Source organism: Periplaneta americana, chromosome 7 (assembly GCF_040183065.1).
Source record: "Periplaneta americana isolate PAMFEO1 chromosome 7, P.americana_PAMFEO1_priV1, whole genome shotgun sequence".
Taxonomy (NCBI): domain Eukaryota; kingdom Metazoa; phylum Arthropoda; class Insecta; order Blattodea; family Blattidae; genus Periplaneta; species Periplaneta americana.
The window spans coordinates 85478303-85501846 of NC_091123.1; the positions used below are offsets into that span (position 1 = coordinate 85478303).

At 34.7% G+C, this 23544-nt stretch overlaps 1 protein-coding gene across 2 annotated transcripts in view; it reads left to right on the forward strand.

Moving 5' to 3' along the window:
• The window catches only part of LOC138703249 (grpE protein homolog, mitochondrial-like), a 42361-nt gene extending 26268 nt beyond the window's left edge, over window positions 1-16093 (forward strand). For both annotated transcript variants that reach the window (XM_069830977.1, XM_069830978.1), the window contains 3 exons: window positions 5210-5329; window positions 12340-12423; window positions 15743-16093. In XM_069830977.1, the coding sequence (XP_069687078.1) occupies window positions 5210-5329; window positions 12340-12423; window positions 15743-15853 (315 nt within the window). In that variant the 3' untranslated portion in view covers window positions 15854-16093. The remainder of the gene's footprint in view (window positions 1-5209; window positions 5330-12339; window positions 12424-15742) is intronic.
• Window positions 16094-23544: the final 7451 nt, after the last annotated feature.

A 23544-nucleotide genomic window follows, 5' to 3' on the forward strand; every position in this document is an offset into this window, starting at 1 on the left:
GAAGAAATCGTCTGCATTAGTGTCAGATTATGTAGCACATGACAAATAGGCTATGCAGTGAATGTTTGTCTACGAAAAGTGTTTTCGGAAATTTTGGTGATTCTTCCGAACATTGAGGTGGTAAAAATATTTTCAGATAAAGCAGCGAGTCATTTTAAACAGAAGTAAACATTGAGCAATGTGACATTGCTTGCTCGCATATTTGGATTTAACATAGAATGGAACTTCTTTCAGTCACATCATGGCAAAGGGGCCGTGGATGTGATTGGAGGCCAAGTAAAAAGGATGGCATGGGTGCCTGCGAAATCGGGGAAGAAGGTACAAAGCGCTACAGAATTTTGTAACATTGTGAGCAATAAAATCATCCAAATTATTGTTAAGGAGGTAGCACAGATTGAGATAGACGAAGGAAAAAAGTATCTCGAAAAACGATTTGAACATCTTGCACCTATTCCGGCATCTCATGGAGTTCATTACGTGAAAGTGTTAGATCCCTATGTTGTAGAATATGTACAACTGTCTTGTGAACAATCAGTGCGAAAGGTCCACAGGTTCCGTGTGTGAAAAGAAACTAAAGTTTGTTCAGATAACAAGTGACATATTGACAGTGTTCCTGCAGTACATACAGTACTTGTTAGACTAAATAAGTGAGTCAACGAGTGCCGTGGAATGCTTCTACGTGTTTAATTCCAATGGTTCAAATTCAATCTAAAAGTAGAACTCAACATTCTAATCTATTATTATGAACATAGTATATAACGGCCATAGGCATGGGAAATATAAACTGTGATCTGCGTCACCTTATCGTAATCGATAAGGAGGTCAGTGCCAGATGATTAGGAACGCGCTGGAATAACGTAACATACTGTCTTACGCTGAGGAGTTGATGCCATATAGAGTGATAAGCGCTGTCAAGGTTGCTGTGACACTCTTAATAGTCCTAAAATTAAACACCAATGCATATGGCTTGTTTATACAGTATTTAATCACAGAGAAAGAACTATATATGTTATTAAGTAGGCCTATGTAATACTTGTATGGGCATTAATTTGTGTCATTTAGATGCATGGTTAAGCAAACTAATTTTTGTATTCTGGAAAACATATTATTCATTTAAATTAATCGTTATGTTAATTTACTACTTATCAAGTTTCATATTATTTTGTACTATTTACGGTTCTGTAAGTGCAACTTCATTTTAAAATTCACAGATGTCAGTCAGTTACAGAATGAGATCAATCTGTTATACATCACTTTTTCGGCCATAACTCCATTACTAATCGTGGTTTGGAGGTCGTTTTCAACTTAAACTGAAGATTACAATTTCCTTTCCGAACTATATTTTGCAAAATTGTATCAGAAATGACAATTCAGAGAAATCTGTGGAGAACCATGTTCACCCAAAGAGAGAGTTGACATTTATGTCAGTCTGTTACACACACTTTGGACGTAAATAAATAGTATACTTTTCCTATTAAAGACGTTTATTTTTTATATGTATCTTAAGTGTACACTTCGCTCTATAAAATCCTGCGGTGACACAGTCTAATTTCAACCCATTATACAATTTAGGCAGACATTTTGCTGTCAAAGTGTACTGTAAATGTCAGTCAGTTACACGTGGAATTGCTCTATAGTACAATGGAGCATGGAACAAAGAAAAGAAATGTTTTAAATGTGGAAGAGAGAAAGTTAATTTTATAAAACTAATAAAGAGTGGTAAAAAGAGAGGTGATATATTTTATGAATATGCTTGGTTAAGGAAGAATTAAGAATAATTTACTGGTGCAGTATTGTACAAAACAGGTGGTGTAAAAAAAACAGGATTTTTTTTTCAACCTAGATTTTTAATAATTGTAAGTAATATATTTTAATTACTTCACATTGTAGTATTTTACTCCATACTTCACTATTTCCTATGCTTCAGTGCAGTATTTTTATCTTTAAAAAAATACTGTAAAGTATCGGTGTTTAAAGCAAGTTTTAGTACTGTAGGCCTACAGTAAACTGGAGTTACTTTGAACACAGAGGAAACTTTGAACATTTTTTCAGTAAATCATATTTAGGTTTCTACATACTGCACTTGTTATAGATGGAGATAAATTATCATAAAAATCATTCTCATACCAAATTTATCTCCATTGAACAAGTGTAGCATCTAGAAATCTAAATATGATTTTCTGAAAAAAATGTCCAGTTTCCTCTGTGTTCAAAGTAACCCCAGTTTACGGTATATAAAATTACAAATTAAATTATGGTGGTGTACAAAATGCGTAATATTGTGAAAACATTTCGGTTTTTTTTAATTTTATTTATTGTATTAATATATTTGTTTTTGCTTACAGCAACTGTCTTTTATTGCAACATCATATCTTAGTACTTTCGATGAGGCTATAACCACAGTTTAGTATATACAGTTGCGAAGCTTGGGATGATTTTTTGCATTTCTCGCGATAGTTGCTATAGTTTGACAACTTCAAGTGAAACCCCTTAAACATGCCAACTTCTGGAATCTCTCTCTTTCTTTCTTCTCTCTCCCTCGCTCCTCGTCATTCAGTCACCAATCACCACGTAAATATCTGAGAGGGTGTGTGTGGGCATCGCGACCAATTGAAGAACCACTCTGCAGTATTACCACAATAACGGATTCTTCATTTTTGCCTCGACTGTTGGCTAGGAAGGTTCCATTATGCTAGCATTGCAGGCAACTAGTCAATCTTTTAATGCTTTTGTTAGCAGGTTTGACAAACTGTGAGTGGACCTGCTAGTACATAGTGCATAGTGCTCTCTCCCTTCCCCCCGTGCTTTCTCACTTGCTCCTCCCCAAGACAGCCAGCACTCATGTAGTAACTCGGTCAGGGTTTCAGTTCAATTTATCAATCTAGAGCTGCTTGGAGTGCTGTAAGTACTAGGAACAATAGACTGTGTCACTGCCATCGTGATTTAATATAGGCAGACCATGTGACTCACTTGACCCAATCACAGAGGGTGGCGTCTCAACCATATAAATTAGTTGCAATGCATAAAGAGTAACATCTATTTCTCTAAAATGTAGTGTAATTGCATTAATAAATTTAAAACAATGATTATGAGACACTTCAGAAATAATTCACTTGCGAATTAAGGTGTAATATTATTTTTGGTGTGAAAATTACGTTGTTCGTTTGTGTAATACCTGACTTTATTCGGATTAAATATTGCGAAATTATTGTACATTCATTTATGCACGATTCAATAATTTTCAGTTGCACTGCACGGATATTTTGATATGTTGAAATTATATGTTATGTTTACTGTATCATTACTTCAATATTCGCATTTATACATTATAATTAAGCATAAAGTTACGTGTGATAACTTGTAAATGCAATTTGTCTCTATTTCAGTTGTATTTATTGATTTCTTATGGTACTCCAATCTGAAGTCTGATTAATGTACTATGTTAGTAGGCTAAACTAGCACAGAGGTAGTTCCTTTGTACCCATACTCCTTGCTTATACGATCACCTGCACCTCCACAAAAAATCTCTTATAAATTAAACGATTTTCACTTCCGAAATCGCAGGAACTACCTCAATGCTAGTTCCACTGCTTTATGAGTGCTGCCTTATTGGCCTTCGGACATTTGACTATATTGAAATACGGTAACCTCACAGTGCTATTATTAGAGCAACTAGATTTACAAAGTCTCCAATGCTCTGCCATTACATATGTAGGCCTATGTTATGTCATATGGAAATTACAGGTTGTTATTTATATTCCTTTATTCGCAATTATGCATTATAATTAAGCATAATGTCATGTATGATATGCCGCACATTCAATTTGTCTGTATTTTAATACTACAATCGAGTACGTACTGAATTATTGTATTTATCTACTTCCTAAGAGACGAAGTAACACAATCGTACGTACACTAATTTCATAGGAGTGGTATGGTAAATTTTCTATCTACAATTAAGGAAGGTAGATGTGCTAAATGTTGTTGTTTTCTAATGCCAGACGTTTGACAATAAAGTCATTTGACCTCTTGCACTCCAATATTTTTCAAAGATATTATCATGGCCAGCCACTGAAGCACAGATTTTGATGTGTTCCGGATCCATTTCTTGGTTTGAGTTGCACAATGGGCAGTTAGGGGACTGATATATTCCAATTCTATGCAGGTGTTTGGCCAAACAATCATGGCCTGTTGCCAATCTAAATGCAGCTACAGACGATTTTCGTGGTAAATCGGGAATTAACTGTGGATTATGACTCAGAGAGTTCCATTTTTTCCCTTGTGATTGTGTTAACAAATTTTGTTTGTTGAAGTCTAAGTATGTACATTTAATAAATCTTTTCACTGAGTAATACGTAGATTTAGTAACAGGTCTGTAAGTAGCAGTGCTGCCCTTCTTTGCTAAAGCATCTGCATTCTCGTTTCCCAGGATTCCACAAAGATGTGTTAAATTAAAATCACAATATAAATTCTTTTTTATTAAACCTCAAAATAGCTTCCGTTCTAAACTTAAAATGTTGATGTGAATAGATTATGTTAACATGTAAACTTCTCTTCACATTAAAATAACACGGTTTTGTAATTATTTCTGCAACTAATTATGCAATAAGAAGTAAACAGAACTTATGGACACATTACACTAAATAAAACGTAGCAATGATACGCAATAAAGTTATAATATAATATTTCACTGAGCTCCATACACTGAAATAGAAAACCCAAACATACATTATCGTCTGCTCGGGAAAGGGTCTGTGCTGAGGCGTTAGTAGCGATCCTGGTGGTCAGCAACTATCTATGTATGCATATTTATTAACTATTGAGTTTCACAACTGTATATACTAAACTGTGCTATAACCAAGTTCAACTGTATACATATTTATTATTTATTTTATTAAATTTTACATTCGTTGGTATTCATACATCGCTTCACAGCTAGAATATGGAACATGTCAAAAAAAATCTTAATAATACTACAGAGTCTTAATAATTACATTATATATACATAACACTAATAAGATAAAGAGAGTTATCAAACAACAGGATAATGTATACAATGTATACATTATGGAATTAAACTAAGTAGCTTGGAATTGAATTAGTATATCTGCAGTAATTTTCTTTCGAAATTGTATGTTTACAAAAATGTATGTAAACTTGTTTGGATAACTCGTTCTTTAATCAAATGTATTTTTTTCATTTGTATCAGGTTGCAGATATTTTAGGAAAGGCAACAGAAAGTGTTCCAAAAGAAGAAGTTAGAGAAAGTAACCCACATTTAAAAAATCTTTATGAAGGTCTGACAATGACTGAAGCCCAGTTGCATCAGGTATTTGCTCTGCATTACTTTGTAATAAATATGGTTCGTTGGTTGATTATGCTTGGAGTGTTGAATTTCTTCCAACTTCCGTATTGCATCCCAGTAATATTTAACTAGTTGAGAGTGTAGATCATTACTGTAATAAATACTAATCTATACCTAACGTATAAGATATAATGCATGTACTTACTCTGAGAAGAACTACTGGAAGTCCAAAACCAATATCCTAAACCGGAAAGACTGAACTCACCCCTGGTAATCTAGGTTCTTCCAAGATGATGGCCAGGGTGTATAGTCTGGGTCAGCTTACTTAATACCGTAAGGGTGAAACCTAATCATTTTTCCCCTATTACTACATATGCTAGTTGATTATAGTGATTTTCTAGCTCTCAGGTTGAATTTTCTTTTACCAACTTCATTTCGAATTTTGGGTACTGACAAATACTACAACTGGCAGTTATTTTCTAACTGTTTTGTTGGCAGCAATAACTTCGGTTTGCAGTAAAGTAAACTGATGAAAATGCAAGTACCTTGGCTTGTGAATTAATAATTAATTAGTAATACCGGTACTACTATTAATATCAATACACAATTCAGTTCTGTTGCATTGTGATCCCAATTCAACTCTATATTCAGGTTAAGTGTAATTAAATAAGAAATAGCTTATAGACCTACTTCATATGAAACGTGCACATAAATATATTTGACATTTTAATGAAATTCTTTCGTGTTTAGATTTTTATTAAAATGTCCAAGAGAGGAAATAGCATGATAGCGACTTCTCCAAGAAAGAAAGTGCTTGTAAGTATTTTGGTGTTCTATTTTCGGAATTCATACTAATCCTAATTATCAACATAATACCGTATGTGAGAAGTCTAGGAGGAAAATATACTATTTCAAAATTTATTGAACCATTTAGAAAATACCTCGCAACATAAAGATAAGATGTGGTAAATAAGTAAGATAGTTATTGTTAATTACTGTATTATTATTATTATTATTATTATTATTATTATTATTATTATTATTATTATTATAGTACGTAGCATTGTGATTTTCCCCTCTTTGGTGATAACTGGTATTAGTTGGCAGCACTGAAGAGACGACCAAATTAAACTTTTGGGAACTACACTTAAGTGATCCTCACTATACAATGGTGGCTCTTTTACTTTCTCTTTCCATTTAACACATTCACTTTATCATCCTTGTGCCACTTTCAAATGTCTTCCATTTTCATCATTTCATCCTTGCTGAACATCTTAGCATGTCCATTTTATAAGATTGAAATTTTAGGATTTTCCTGCATGTAAGTCATTACCATCTTCCTTTTCTAGTTGTTTCCTTATGATCATTAGGCTTATGACCTAATGAGAGCAAAAGTAGTAATAGAAGACAAAGCATGAGAACAAGTGAAAGATTTTTAGATATCTAGGAATAATATAAGAACAACAAAGAATCAAAATTTGGACACACAGCTGAATAAATTTCATCTGCTTTGCAGAATGGTAAAACAAACATTACTAGAGAAAGTAAGAATTGAAATGATATTAATATTTTATAAAGTGCTAGCCATACCTTGTTTGTTTTATGGATCAGAATACTGGACAATTGATGAAAGGGAACAAGAAACGCATAGGGGTAGCTGAAATGAAATTTTTAAGACCAGTTACGGTATAGAAGAATGCATAAAAATATAACCAGGAAATAGTTTTATAGCAACAATAAATAAACATCATGAAAGGATGATGGATAGCAGGCTACCCAAATATACAGGGTGATTCAGAATGTATGTTACAGAAGAATATGGTAGATAGAGGGTACTAAAACAAACATTTTTCATTAAGCAATGTGTGTCCTATTTCGCACCGGTTTGGCGCTACACTTGGTTTAGTGTTGTGGTTGTTTGTTGTTGCTATGTGCATTGATATGTCATTGTCTCAGTCCACATGTCATGGCAAATCACCTAAAGGGAGAAAATTACAGGAACTTTCTGAAAAACACCCTGCCCGTTTTATTGGAAAAGGTACCACTTGCAGTACGCACCAGGATATGGTTCCAGCATGACGGAGCTCCTGCACACTTCAGTTTTGCGGCAAGACAACAGCAGACGCCAACATTTGGTGACAGATGGATTGGTTATGAAGAACCCATCCATGGCCAGCAAGATCACCAGATCGTAATCCGCTTTACTTCTTCTTGTGGAGACATCTGAAGACCTTAGTGTATGCCACACTTGTAAACCAGATGGATGATTTTCTTCCACAGATTATCGACACTTGTAACATCATGTATACTACACCTGGCATATTTGAATGGATGTGACAGTGAATGTTTTGGCAATGCCAGTACTGTTTACAAGAAAAGGGGCTTCGGTTCCAAGCTCTTCTGTAATGCACAAGTTGTTAAGTGTCATTGTCTGTCGTTTTTCATTGAAAGCTCAGTCAGCAGAGGATCAAGCCATTGGTCCTTACATGAATAATTGCCTGCCAGCCACAACACTGAAACAAGTGCAGCGCTGCCAGTGCAAGATAGGACATATATTGCTTAAAGAAAAATGTTTCTTTTAGTACCCTCTATCTACCATATTCTTCTGTAACATAAGTTCTGAATCACTCTGTATAATACAGGTATGTATACTACAGTGTGTCTGGCCTCATGCGAGCTCTGCTTACATATTCATTTCCTTCAGTTGTTGCTGGTTGACTCTGATTCCCTTATGTACAATAGTTACAACAAACTGAAGTCTATGTTGCTATAAACTGTACCAAAGGTGATATATGATTTTTGTAAGTTCATGTTTTGTAGTACTAGGACACTTTCCTTCATACCCAGGTATACACTGGCAGACAAAAAATTTGGGACATTTGAATTTTATTTTGTGAATGTATTCAATAGGTTACCAATATGTTTTAAATAGCGATTAATAAGATTATAATATTACTATCCAGAGAAATGAACATGACTTCATAACACCAATTATCAACAATAATGCCCATTGTTGTCACCACTCTGCATAAGCAAACTTTTGTTCAAATCTAGATTGTGATGTTATTGTTGGTAATTGTTGGTGGTATGAAGTCATAATCATTTTCGTTTTCAGTCTATGTTACGTTTATAATCGTATAATTAAATTAATCACCATTTAAAACATATTGGTGACATATTAAATACAAAGTAAAATTCAAGTGTCCCAAATTTTTTGTCCGTCAATGTCTGTGTAATTTTCCGGCATTGAGTTTTCAACCGTAAAGATTCTATGTCCAAACCACATCACTTTGATTCATCCTTACACATCTGGCTACTTCTCTTATTGATAGTCCTTGAAAAGAAATGACTAGGCAGACTTAGAGTTTGTGTTGCTTTTGATAGGTATAAACATTTGACATGGACAAAATGATAGACTTTTATTTGTTAGTTTTATTTACACGAGCCAACCTCAGCAACTTTAACACCTGGTAACTCATTCCCTTTCATTGATGCTGGGTCCTTCTTGACATACTGTCTACCAGCTCATCAAGCATTTGTAGGTTCATTTGTCCCCACTGTTCAATGATGATTCTACATAAATCTTGAAAATTGTATTGTTGGTCTGGACGCGTATAAACAGCCATTTTTAAACAATCCCAGACATGTTCAATACAGTTCATGTTCGGGAAACAAGTAGGTCACTCTGGTCGTACTATGCCTGCATAAAGAAGGAAATCATTAACAATATATGGATTTATCATCAGTAAAAATGAATTCTTCCCCAAAATGCTGATAATATGATTCCATTATTGGTTGGAGGATGTCATCCCTATATTGTTGAGCCCCGAGTGACCAGGAGAGACTTATAGTGACCCCAAGTAATTCTACTCCAAAACATCAGGGACCCACTACCTTATTGCACTTGTTGGATACTGTTGAAGATGTGCAGTCTGACCTGATTGCCTCCAAACATATTGTCAATAATTTTCTGGCACAAGACAGATGCGACGTTAGTAAACACTACCTTGCTCCAATTCTGAACAATCCATTCTGCAGTCCATGCCTGTGGAGTAATGGTTAGCGCGTCTGGCCGCGAAACCAGGTGGCCCAGGTTCGAATCCCAGTCGGGACAAGTTACCTGGTTGAGGTTTTTTCCAGGGTTTTCCCTCAATCCAATTTGAGCAAATGTTGGGTAACTTTCGATGCTAAACCCCGGACTCATTTCACCAGCATTCTCACCTTCACTTCATTCAGTTGCTAAATAACCTGAGATGTTGATATAGCGTCGTAAAATAACCCACTTAAATAAAAAAAAATCCATTCTGCATGTTATCATCTGTAACGTGCCCCATGATCTCGAGGTTAGAGAACTGGGCCTTGCCATGGACGATGAGAGTACAGATGAGCATCATGAAACACGATGTTCTGTGGCCTCCAGGATATCATTATAGAAAATGGTAGCATTGAGCTCAGAGGGGTTTGCAGTTCCCCTGCAGTTACACCCTGTGGCTGACTTGTGCAAGGCAAGTCCTGTATTTCTGTAACGATTCCATGACCAAACCACATCACTTTGATTCACCCTTACACATCTGGCTACTTCTCTTATTGATAGTCCTTCTTGAGAAGAAATGACTAGGCAGACTTTATCAAACTTAGACTTTGTGTTGCTTTTGATAGGTATAAACATTTGACATAGAGTAATGATAGACAAGATGTACTGGCTGATGCAAAACTTTTATCATGAATAAAATTAAGCCAATAGTTTAGCAACAAAGAAGTCACAGATGGTTGAGTTGGTGGACTGACAGATAAACAGATTTCCTAAAAGCATTTTATTTTTGTTCAGGAGAAAAAACGTGTTAGCTGTCAAAATACTGAGCAATTTAAAGCTGTTGCCTTGATAACAATGCTTCATTCCTTGCAGTGCAGTGGGTTGTTCTAACATGTTACCAGTCTCTCAAGGACATACCCAAAAGTTTCAAAATTTAATCTAAACCTCTCATTGTATTCATAAGTTTGTCTCATACGATTATAAGATATTCTTGGCCTAAAATTTCTTGGATGACCAACATATACTCTCTCTTTGTCCCTATTTGAGTCAGAATTATAACTTTCAATTGTTCCCGAAGTTTTGTCCTCAAAATCTAATCATACACTTCATTTACTTTTCACCAATAATGGAATTATTATTTAAAATTGTCATAGAAATAACCCTAATAATATGAGTGAATTTTATTAGCTCTGCTGTTTAAGAAACACTTTACTAATATTGTTAGACAATTTTACTGATTTTATTAAGGTTTATACTAATAACTAATGTTAACTAATAATTTTATGAAGCAGAACACTAATAATATTAGTTAATATTATAAGTTATTTACTAATAATATTAATTTATTAGTTTCATGAAACAGTTCCCCATTGTTAATTCTTATGTATGTCCCCATACGAATTTTATTTCTCTGTAATCAGTGAATTTAATCTGTTTAAATGCACTTTATTACAAAACTAGCCGTACCCGTTCGCTCCACTGCACCTGTTAGAAATAAATATAAAGTAATTACATAATTAAAATAGGACGTTTGATCCAGGGAACATTCGTGTTTGATAGAAGGATAAATCGTTTATTATGTTACTTCATTTAAATAATTAAAATGCGATCATTTTGGTGCAGAGACCACTCATTTGGTGCAATGCTAACTTCCTTTATTACTCTATTATTTGTTATTACATGCAACCATAGTTTAATGAATGTACAAAATTGCCTATTAAGTTTTCTGTGCATAAGGAGCTATTTTAATCTTACCTGTCCTCGATTCACTCAGAAGTTACTGTAATAACATTATAGCATTATGTCCATCTAGAGAAACTACACTTTCCAATGGTGAAATAATAATTAATTATACAAATCGGTTAATTTAGCATCCGATATTACTTCATACAAATACAGAAACATTCACTGTAGGCTGTGTTTAATATCTTTCGATTGTTGTTGTCCAAGACCCCTTAGAGACAAAGTCATTTGTTCTTATTTCATTGCACCGCCTTAGATGGCGTTATTTTAATTTTAAAACTCATTTATCTCATTAAATATCAGTCCTATCAAAATTTTGCAGAGAATAAAACTTATCGGAACTCATTTTTAAAGAAACTTTTGTTATGTAATATTTTTTACAAAAATCAATAATAAGCGAGATATTTCGATTTATTTAATTCAGGCCATTTTATAACCCCCCTTTCAAATAAAGTATTTTGAATGCCATATAGCCTAAAATCTAAGTTACAACGAACTTAATTTATATTCCAATGTTCATATAAATCGGTTCAGTCATTATCGCGTGAAAAGGTAACAAACATCCACACAGACAGACATACAAACAAAAATTTCAAAAAAGCGATCTTTGGTTTCAGGGTAGTTAATTATACATGTTAGGACCAATTACGTTTGGAAAATCGAAAATTACCAGAAAAATTTCGGCTACAGATTTATTATTAGTATAGATGTATAATAGGTTTTTTTTAATTATATTACCCCCTTCAATCTGCACAATTATCATTTTCACTCATTATGTAATTAAAATTTAATGCACTTATTTCTTTAAAAGCAATTGATAGGAACAGAAGCAGTAGTTATATAATTTAAAAAATGTGCCGGTTGTGATTCCAATTTACAAAAAGGGAGATCGAAAGAATTATGAAAATTATAGAGGTATTAGTCTTTTAAATGCGGATTATAAAATCTATGCAAAACTCTTACAACATAAATTGTATAATTTCTATAGTGAAATATTAACTGAAGAACAAAATGGATTTTGGCAAGGCATATCATGTGCTGACAGCTATTTCACACTAAAATTAATTAATGAAAAGTGGTGGTGGTGGCGGTGGTGGTGGTGGTTGTGGTTGTGGTGAAATGTGCCACATAACTTACTGTAAAGAGAGAGTGAGAGTGCATGTGTGCATGTACACGTGCACGCACGCTTGAGTTATAATTTATTATTGTTACATACTGTGTTATGTTTTACTACTGAATTTATTTAAATTTCCTGCAGGTCTTCAAACGACATGGCCTCATTCCAGTTAATCCAATTGAAGAAAAATTTGATCCCAACTTACATGAAGCTCTGTTTCAGCAGGTAAGGAAATACATAATATTAGCTTATTAATTCTTTAAGGTCAATAAGTCATCTTTATCTTGCATGGAAAAAAAACTCACCAGAACTTAAGCAATTGACGACATTGGTAGATGACTGATGTGTTTGTTGCTAGCTTACTATGGAATTTATAACAAAGTTATACGTAATTAGAACAGTACAGTTGGTTTAAACCAGCTGGCCCTCAACAACCAATAGACTTCATGCTGGCTGCATCTTGCGTTATCCTCCCATCTGCTCTGTGAAACAAAATACGAACATGTTAAATTATGTCATGCAAAGAAAGATTAAATATGAATAATTTAATTTCTGTTAAATTGATTCTACTTACCGTGAAAATGATGATAAAATTGTGTATCAAACACCATGTTTGTGATACAGAATGGGTGTGGTTTTCATTAGTAAAGACGAGGTTTTTACATTTTTCGAAATCTGCAACAGTGAAGGGAATTAAAATTCTTCTACTGCGAAATTTAGGTTAGAATACAGTGATCATTACTGAAATGGAAATAACTTCAGACTACGAAAACGTTATGGTTTTAGGGCGAATTATTTGTCATTATATGTTTGAAAATACAGATATTGTAACACTTTTTGTTATTAGAAAACTTGGTCCAATTGATATTTATTTCTTCAATATCAATTCATTCAAGACGAACCTGCTACATTTCCATCAATTGGATGAATAGCAAATTAATGGAGAGTTTTCGCACCCTCGTCCGTTTTATGGCCAATGCTATGTTGACATCAATAGTGACGTATTTAGTGATGTATGTTCACGTTCGTAAAACTTCAGAAAGAATCATAAGGGTTCAGTGAATGTATTACTTCAACGTAAGGCTGTATTATATATTTCCTAGCTCAGTTAAAGATTTTTCATGTCTTAGCTGCTATGATAATCACACTGTAATTTTTTAATTGATACCTCGATGCCTAAAGAAATGGAAATCCTTTTGTTAAAGTGAGAAAAAAAGTATTAACTTCGATGTGATCTGTTGAGAATAGACATTTACACCTTCAAAAGTTGGAGAGCAGCAAACTTTTTTATTTTTCACGTTAGATGGAGGTCAAAGTGAAAGAAATGTTGAGAAAGAATGGAAATTACTTTTATACTAAAAAATTGTATGGTTTTCAAGTTAAACGAATGAGCGTTTTTGCTTGGCAGAGTACTTATGACTCAACATTTTGTCTGTTGAAATCTGAACGAAAAATTCTTTCCTGATCTTTCTTGTACTTCAGGCTGAATAATTTATCCATCTTGAGTTGTTCTAAATAGATGTTAACATCGAATTAGGCCTACTGTAAACTTCGTTCACGTCCATGTTACCCATCAAGAGATAGGGGGTCCGCTATTGAAATAACGTAACATGAATGACTCTGATTGGCTCTTTTATCAATGACATCAACATAGTGTTAACAGTTTTGTGTACCAGTAGGGTGCAAAAAGTCTCTATTATTTCATGAATTGTAGTAAAGGGAAAATCCAATTTAATAACTTAGAAACCATCTAGTTTTAGTAAACGTACACAGATTATAAATGCAGATTGGTTAAACATATATTCAGTTACAGTTTTTTTATATACTTTGTATCACTTTTTCTCTCTCCAAAAAAGAAAGAAAAGTCGAACAGTGTAGAGTATTACACTAGGATTTTATCTTCCTTGATATCATTCTGCAAATATTTTGATGGAATCTTTTCCGTTGTACATTTGCACACAGCTCCCAAGTTCTCAGTGAAAAAACCCTTGTGGAAATGAAGAAAGTGTATTTGAGTGACATTCAACATTCTAGCTTCTGGCATCTACACAAGAATTCTTGCATAAGCTGTTGGTAATTATTGACTTTGTTATTAATCCAAACAACTTCCAGGCTTCTATTTCTTTTTCAAAGTTCACTTTCAGAAGTTTTCTGATTTCAGTCCCATGAACATGTCCTCTCATATTAGCATGACCAGGTTTATGTAACGAACATATTCTGTAGGACCAAAAAATTAATCTTTATGTAAATATTAATATTAATAAAATATGTTATGCTAAATCATCCACGTTTTTAACAAAATCCTTTGTAAGACTCAGCTTAAAATATACAACGGGGTCAGGATTATTACGTAAAATGAATTTACCAAAATGGTTTACTTCATATTATATTGGCCTTCGATGTAGCTCTCTATGGGAGATCAGTCAGACAGACTAGCTGTTTGTAATGATCCCCACAGTAGGTTTTCACCTGACGACGAAGAGAGATCCACTCTTCGAAACATTGTGCTACAATTTTAAAGTTAGGTTGTTATAAATCACAATACTACATACTACAATTATGCCATTATCAACTTACTGTTTCACTAACGTCACAATTTAATTTGTATAGCCACACAAATCATCATTTTGTTTGTCACAGACTTAAATTTGCAGGGAACTCTTCTACAAAGCTATTAAAATCACCAACTACTTTTTTTTTTTAATACCTCTTCTTCTTTTCCCTTATTTAGTTTTTCTGTGACCTCTCTTCTAGAATTTGGGTTATATCTTTTATTGAGTTTCACTGTGCTCAGTTAGAGGGGTAAATTTTGGAATTTATGAAGCACTGCATTGTTCAAAAGTTTAGGATATGGTACTTAAGAAGTAATTTCATAGGTGTGGCATCAGGTTGTCTGTAGTTGTCAAAAAGAATTACATCTTTTTCGTCAAGTGGTTGTTGCACACAGCTGATAAAGAGGTAGGAGCCCAATTTTTTCAGGTATTGCACAAATCCATGCTTGTCTCGATTGTAATGTACTATTATAGTTGAACTTAGATTTGGGAACACAGCATCATCTAGGCGTCTAAAATGAAATGTCATAATTTTTAGGTTAGGTAAGTTAAATAAATATAAATTACTATAATAATTCTTATCTTTATGTTTTTCTCATAGTCCAGTAAAAAAAAAACTGTTAAAAACAATATCCATTCTTAAAAAAACTCAATGTTAATTTAAATTAAAGTCTCACTACGATCTTCGATCATTCTTCCACACTTGACTTAAACTTCAGCTTGGAATCAGACTCGGTCCAATGTTGCCAATTCTAACAGCAGCATGGCTTGTTAATTTAAGGTGGCTGTGCTAAAATATATGGAAATAGATATCAAGCTGAGAGAAGTCAAGACAAGCCGTTGACTTAGTTGTGAAATGGTCGGCATTGGAAACTGACCATATATATAGCAGTACAACTGAGTACTGTTTTATTCTGTGCTCTACAGTAGTGTTAACTTTCTTTGAAACAAAAATGAAATTATAGTATATTTTGTAAAACATTTTTTTTCAGGAGGTGCAAGGAAAGGAACCAGGCACAGTTGTGGTGGTGTCTAAGATAGGCTACAAGCTTCATGAACGAGTTATACGACCAGCTTTAGTAGGAGTTGCGAAAGGCCCTTAGAGTAAATGCAGTTTAATAACATATATAACCTTATAGATCCTGGATTTACTTGTGTAGATATTGTTTGGTATGATTATAAACTTTGTAAATATATGGTGAACTTATTTTGTAGATTGATTTTATTTCATTCTTCAAGAACAAATATGCTGATATCACCAAACATTATATGTAATTACACAACACATAGATACTACATATGTGACAGAATACTTATTTTTTAAATACAAGAATTCAAACATCTTCGACTTTGTGATGATTTGTATTAGTATAAAATAGTTTTCACGAAATTGAGCAAATTGTTGCCCCATTTCAGTCTCACGTGAGAAGTCCAGTGATCTTTTAAAATATCCTATTTTGTAATTCTTATTCTCTCCCACATTCACCTCGTCCTCTTTATCTTTCGTATTCTCCTCCCCTTCCTTGTCCCTTCCATCTCGTTCTTTGCTTCTCTTCTTTCTTATCCATGTTCTCCTTATCTTTGTCCTCTTTCCTTTCTTTCTCCCCATCTTTGTGTCCATCTGTTACCATTTCATGATGTTGTTCTTTACTTTCTCCTTTATTTTATGCCCAGTCTTTTTTCTCTCCTTGACAGTTTATCTTATGGGAAGAAGATCATTTTACTATTATTACAACAACAGACATCTTTAAATAAATGCTATCCTGTGAACATTACCAAAAATTACAAGCACATGAAATATTATAATGTTCGAAAATGAATTACAATCTGTAATTGATTTTACTAGTATTCATTTTTTTAAAGGAATAATACAGAGCCATTATTATGAATGGTCCCAGAAAACAATGGCCGGCCACACTCTGCTTGGTTTCCGGCATGCATGTAACCGTTTCTCTCGCGCAATTGACCTCCAGAGCCTTATGGCATTCAGTGCACTTAGAAGTCGTGTTATGAAACTGTCAATTCTTCAGGTGTACGTTAGTTATTGTGTATTTAGCTAATGCCTAACAACAAATACTCATTCTGTTTTCTGGAACCATTGTACTTTGTAGTACTGTTATGGTCAAGACAGTTAAAGTTACTTTATAATACTGTAATCCTAAAAAAAATAGTTAGTGTCATGAAAATGACATACTGTCTCATACATTTGTTTTTACACATTTGCAGAGATGCCAACTATTACGAATTAATCATAATACGAATTTTTCCAGACAATGCTTTTACGAATGGTCAGCAAGAATTACGATTTTTTAGCTATTTTGAAGTATTTGATTTTTTACAAGCCAAAAGCAATATGGCAAAATTTTCAAATTCCATCTATTTGTTGAGCTATGGTTTAATTGATTCTCTGATTGGCTGATCAAGACTAATGGCCAATCAGTATTCACAGGCTTTGGAAGTGTCAGTCCCATATGTTGACTTGTTCCTCATGTGATCAGTCATGTGTTCTCTCTCTGTCTGTCTCACTTCAATCACGTCACGTGGTAAATTGTTGATTTTCTGCTTATTACGAGAAATTGTTTCTTGTGTTTGTTCCAGTCACAGTTTTATAATAATGTGTAAGTCTACAGTTTACATTACACTGCATTTATTGCAAAGCAGTAATAACAGAAAAAGGAGATTGTTTTAAATGAAGTGGTTCCTCTAATACAGAAAAGCGAGAAAAAGGAGACTGTTTTAAGTGAAATGGTTTCTCTAATACAGAAAAGTGAGAAACTAGTAGGAATAACAAAATTACGAAAAAAACGGGAGGTTACTGAGAAATTCAGAGAGGAATATACAAAAGAGTGGCTATGTTTATTGCATTCTTCAAAGTATTTGTCCCATATGTTTTGTGCTGCATGTTCACGTGAATTTTCGGTTACACTGTCCACTAATAGATGCCTATCAGAAATACGCAATAGTAAAATTCGTACAGATTTTGTGAATCTGAGGGCGTCTAACAAGGATTTAATGTGTTTTTTTTTTTTTTTTATAATTTTGAAATTATTTAAGACTTTTCTGGTCGAGCACAACCTGCTTATAGCCTCTAGTCTCCATGCTGAACATTTATTCAAGGAAATGTTTCCGAATTCGAAAATAACCTATAAGTAAAATTGTGCCAGAACAATAAATGGAAGGCCACTAGTGTGGTTCAGTGAGCTAAGGCACGTGCATTCCAATTTGAAGTTGCACTTGGGCATGAGTTTGATTCTTGCTTGGGCTGATTACCTGGTTGTGTTTTTTCTAGGTTTTCCCCAACTGTAAGGCGAATGTCAGGTAATCTGTGATGAATCCACAGCCTCATCTTACTATCGCCATTCCCATTGACGCTATGTGACCTAGTAGTTGATACAGCGTCGTTAAATAACCAAGTAAAAAAAAAACAATAGTTGGAGTAATTAGGAATGTAACTAAAACAACACCATCATTTCCCGTAACTATGGTCCTGAAACACTATTGTCCACGATATAACTCTTCGAAGAACATTGGAAAAGTAACACAGACAGTTCGTAGATAGCTGCAGTGACTTGACTTCAAACTATATTACAGCAAAAATATAGATAAACGAGGTACCGTCATTTCCCATAACTAATGAACACAAGTATGGTCCGTTCAAATTTTGTACTCCATAACATAGTGCTTCGTTTATCTATATTTTGCTGTACTGTAGTTTGAAGTCAAGTCACTGCAGCTATCTACGAACGGTCCATCTTACTTCCATAATGTTCTTTGAATAGTTGTATCGTGGACCATAGTTGTGTTCCAGGACCATAGTTATGGGAAATGATGGTACTATGTTATGGAGTACAAAATTTGAATGGTTGTATCTTGGACCATAGTTATGGGAAATGACGGTACTTGAAAAAATTGCTAAAACAGTGAAATCTCAACTCCTCAACGCTCACAACCAATGGAAGCAATATTGGTGATTCAAGCTACACCCAATAGTTGTGTCACACATTGATATAGAAACTGGTCGGAGATATCAACTATCATCCTGATTATTCAATAATCACGTGACAATACAGGGAAAGAAATTTTTAACTTTAGAGTGGTGAACTGAATAAGAGGAAAATCCTGTGGAAGAATTGTATTGATTTTGCATGTGGCAATGAGAGCATCATAACTGGTGTTTCCGAAGATTTGTAAAGAAAATCCAAACATTCATGTGGAGGACTGTGCCTGTCATCTTGTGCATGCTCAAAAAGGCAGTCATAGTTAAGAATAGGGGTTCCCAAACTGTGTGCCATGATGCCCTGGGGCATTGCTGCTATAAAGAAAAGCTAAAACTTATAATATATAGTGAAACACAATATGCAAATTTTCAGTATGAGTGCATATTTATTTTATAAAATTTTTCTCCGGTAATAGGTGGAACAGATGTGGGTTACAAACCTGTTTACAGTAGATTCACTATCAACATTCACTACTGCTGAGCAGGAACAGTTAACATTAGGAAGACCAGATTTACTGTCTACCTACAGGGACTGGACCCGTCATTTTGATGGGTGCAGGTTTATAAGGTTTTCTTTCCAAATATTTAAGAGTTTTGGGTAGGAATGTTTGTTTAGATAATTTTTAAATACTTTTACGGAATATGTATCATTTTTCTCTAGGATATGTAATTATTTAGACTTTGACAACTATTGACTTCATCTTAAGAAATCTAAGTACAAAATGAAAGGAATAATTTTCACATTTAAACACTATGCATTACACTATAGATAAGAATAAAAGTATTGACAAAAAAACACAAAAATAAGAATTATTTCACAATTGTTTATTCAAAACCATCGACTACATCATAACACCTTACACAGGTATACTCGGAACTTGCTAAGCATGGTCCACTTACGTACTTGAAGCACTTTGCACACTGATTTTTACTTTTATTCTTCCCTCTGTACCCTCCAATGTGACATGTCTTGCGAATGTTGCTCTGCTGAGGAATTCGTTCAGGAAGTGGGGCTGGTGGTCTAGTGGTTAAATATCTAGCTGGTAGTTATTTTCCCCAATTTGAATGTGAACGGGCACCAGGAAACTTTATCACCTGTTACTTACTTTCTTGTACAGAATCTATGCATTGATTGTGGCCAGATCCAGCACATTGAAAAAAAAAAAACATATACGCCATCTACATTACCAATATTTTACAGTGTAAAGTCGTGCCATTTGATCTATGATGTCAACACCGCACTTAGTTTCATTATAAAAAAAATCACTGTTTCAGGTAGCTTTTTTTTTATGCTGCACGTTGTTGGTAACTGTGCTGTGTATTGTGCTCAATAGGAGCACATTCTTGGTCTTTTTACACTGATAGGAGGTTAGGGTCATGTCACCTGACTTGTAAATAGTGGTACTGTGCAAGGGCACTCACTGTAGATGATTTTGCTGATGGAGGAACTTCCCGTCTTGACTTTTTCAGTGTACTGTCAAAGCTAGTATTTTTGCATTTCAAATTTTCTCCAAGACATTTTGCCGTGAAGAAATTGTCGCATATAATATTTCTTCCCTTAGAAAGGTAGAGCTCTGCCAGACGCAATACAACATGCTTTTCTAGCATCTACAACTCTTCCAAGATAAGGAAAACCTTTCACCAAGTATTTAGAGCTTGTATCAACAGCCAGCCAAAACTTTATTCCAAACTTGTCTGGTTTGCTGCCCATATACTGTATGAATGGGCAGCGAGCCTTGCAAGGGAACAAGTGTTCATCCATAGTGATGTTTTCACTTAGTTTGTAACATAGCAAGCAATAATTATTGCCAATGAAGGTATTTCATACAGGAATAGCAGCTGCAAAGTAGTCTGTTTGTAATCTTTGAAAACGTGTGGCTTTCTCGTCAAATCTGAGTAATCTCAAAATTTCAGTAAACTGATTTCTACTCATGATGTTGCGAAAAAATGTTTTTCCCCAAACCTGCGACCATAATAATTTTAGGGGAAATGTTTTTCCTCCATATACTCCTCTCACATATATAAGACAAATATCAGCTTCCAATGCTTCAATACTAAGGCCAGGTGCACACAGAATTAGACGCGACGCGGCGCGACGCGACATTTTGTCTCGTGGTACTTGTCTCCCATTGATTTCTTATGATGTGGTGCACACAGAATCAGACGCGGCGCGACGGTCGCGAGGAGACACAAGGCGACACGAAGAGACAACATCGAATTACTGCTTGAAGTTCGTCGCGAGGAGACCGTCTGATAGCGGCAGTGTACTGCGCATGCGTTAGTAGTGGCTATGATTGCACGCTTTCATTATCTACAAAAAATACTATTGTTGTGTAGGGTACATTATTCATAATGGAGCTCGATGCGGATAAATTAGTTGATTTAATACAGGAAAGATACATTCTGTACAATCTTTGAAACAATATCACGAGAATAATGCGGTTTCTGAAAATATGTGAAAAATTGCAAATGAGATGAAAGCACCAGGTGAATAATAATTTATAATAATAACACTGCGTAACAAAAGTTAACATTTTTTGCGCTAGGCATGTGATATATGTTTTCTACATAATTTGAGCCTCCTGAATACGAATATGACAATAAAAACAGTTGTTGGTTACGGTTTTTGAGAAATTTTGGAATTTATATCTATTCAAAATATTGTTTTATATAATGACAATAAGGCTAAATATTCACTGTTCAGAAGATTACAGCTTTCTTTTTCTCCATTTTCTTTTATACTGGGCATCAGGTACCTCATGAGCTAAAGTCCAACAATAGTCTGCTAGCATATTGGTACTCCATTGTCCTTGGTATCTTTTTTCCATAGTTGAAATTTCTTGATGGAAGCGCTCATCATGCTCATCACTGAAATCGCACAATTCTCGGGATAAAAAAGTCAAGATGTGAGTGAAGGAAGTGAATTTTCAGGGAAATTTTACAACCCCTAGTTCAATACGCCAACAGTAAATTTTTCACTAGTTCATCATAGTTCTCACTTCTACAGTTATCCAGAAAATTAGTTCAACCTCCTTGAATACAATCCAGACGGCTGTCTCTTTTCCTTCAAGCAAAGATTCGAAGTGATTGTCCATTATTTCTCTAATTTGCGGTCCATTGAGAACTCCCTCTTTTATTTTTGAATCACTAATAGCAGGAAATGTTAAGGAATGCGCGCTGGTCCGAGTCCTCATGGGGGAAGAAATTTTCTCATGAAATTTCGGCCAGTGCATGGGACCGGTGCCCACCTAGCATCGTGATGCACTTGGGGAGCTATGATAGGTAGCGGGAGCCGGTTGCGAAAGCCAGATATAACGACTGGGGAGATCATCTTGCTAACCAGACGATACTTCCATTCTAGTTGGATGATCGTCCACCTCTGTTTTGGCATGTGGACGTGAGGCTAGCAGCCGGCTGGTCGGTCTGGGCTCTTCACGGGGTGTAGCGCTACGGATTATTAATAGCAGGAAATTTTTCCTGGATATTTTTAAATGTTTCAGTTTTATAATTTATCCCTTTAACAAAATTCTTCATTAACCCTAACTTATTGTGTAAAAGGGGTAAAATTACTTCGCTTTGAGGTACAAGGGGTTGATGTATAACATTTTTCTTCCTTGGCTCTAGTGATTGTCGTTTTATTTTATAATGCTTATCTCGAGCGCGAGTCCACACCTGTGGAATAACGGTCAGCGCGTCTGGCTGCGAAACCAGGTGTCCCGGTTCGAATCCCGGTTGGGGCAAGTTACCTGGTTGAGGTTTTTTCCGGGGTTTTCCCTCAACCCAATACGAGAAAATGCTGGGTAACTTTCGGTGCTGGACCCCGGGCTCATTTCACCGGCATTATCACCTTCATTTCATTCAGACGCTAAATAACCTAGATGATGAAAAAGCGTCGTAAAATAACCCAATAAAATAAAATAAAAATAAAATATCTGGAGCGCGACTGTCCAATTCGTACAGAAAGCAGCAAAATTTTGTGTAGCTAATTGCATTCCAAAAAGCATTGCTACAACCTTCAAATCCGCACATATAAACCATTCGTACTTTGAATATTATCATTAAAGCACACTTTAAAGAAATAGCCTACACGTCCTACACAGAACACTAACACCACAGAAATATCCTGGTAAACTGAAGCGTTTTCATACGGCGAACCTGTTTCTTCCCCTCCAAGTGGAACCGAAAAGGACAATAAAACAATTTCCGCTTCTAGAAGTGGTTTTGACATGGTGATATATTGCAAAATATAAACTACAGTAATGTAATTAAGCTCACCGTGAAAGAAATGCACATTTCAAGTAAAATCAGGTAAACTCAAGTGAATTTATACCGCGAACCTGTTTCACTCCTCGAAATAGAGTCGTAGAAGGGCAATAACATAATTTCCCTTTCTACAAGTGCTTCTAACATGGTGCCCTACATATACTACATTTGTTTTCACATAATGGGTCTTCACATTTGTAAAACAAAATAGTTACACACGAAATACGGTGATTTTTAAATTAAATGCATAAAAAATTAATTATGTTGTGCATCTCGAAAACCCGAAGTGATGGAACATTTTGCTTGTTATTTTTTAATTCAGGAGGTCTAAATTATTAAGAATTTGTTAGTTTTATGTCTGGCGCAAAATGACTGTTGACCAGTGTAATTTGTAGTAAGCCTAATTCTCTGCTCTAAACTATCACTCATTATTGATTTAATATATTATTTTCCTTTATTGTGAGTCGTGAAGTAGTCATAACATAAAAAATGACGTTTGTGCAGTACATTTTAATTTTAAGACTCTTTCAATCG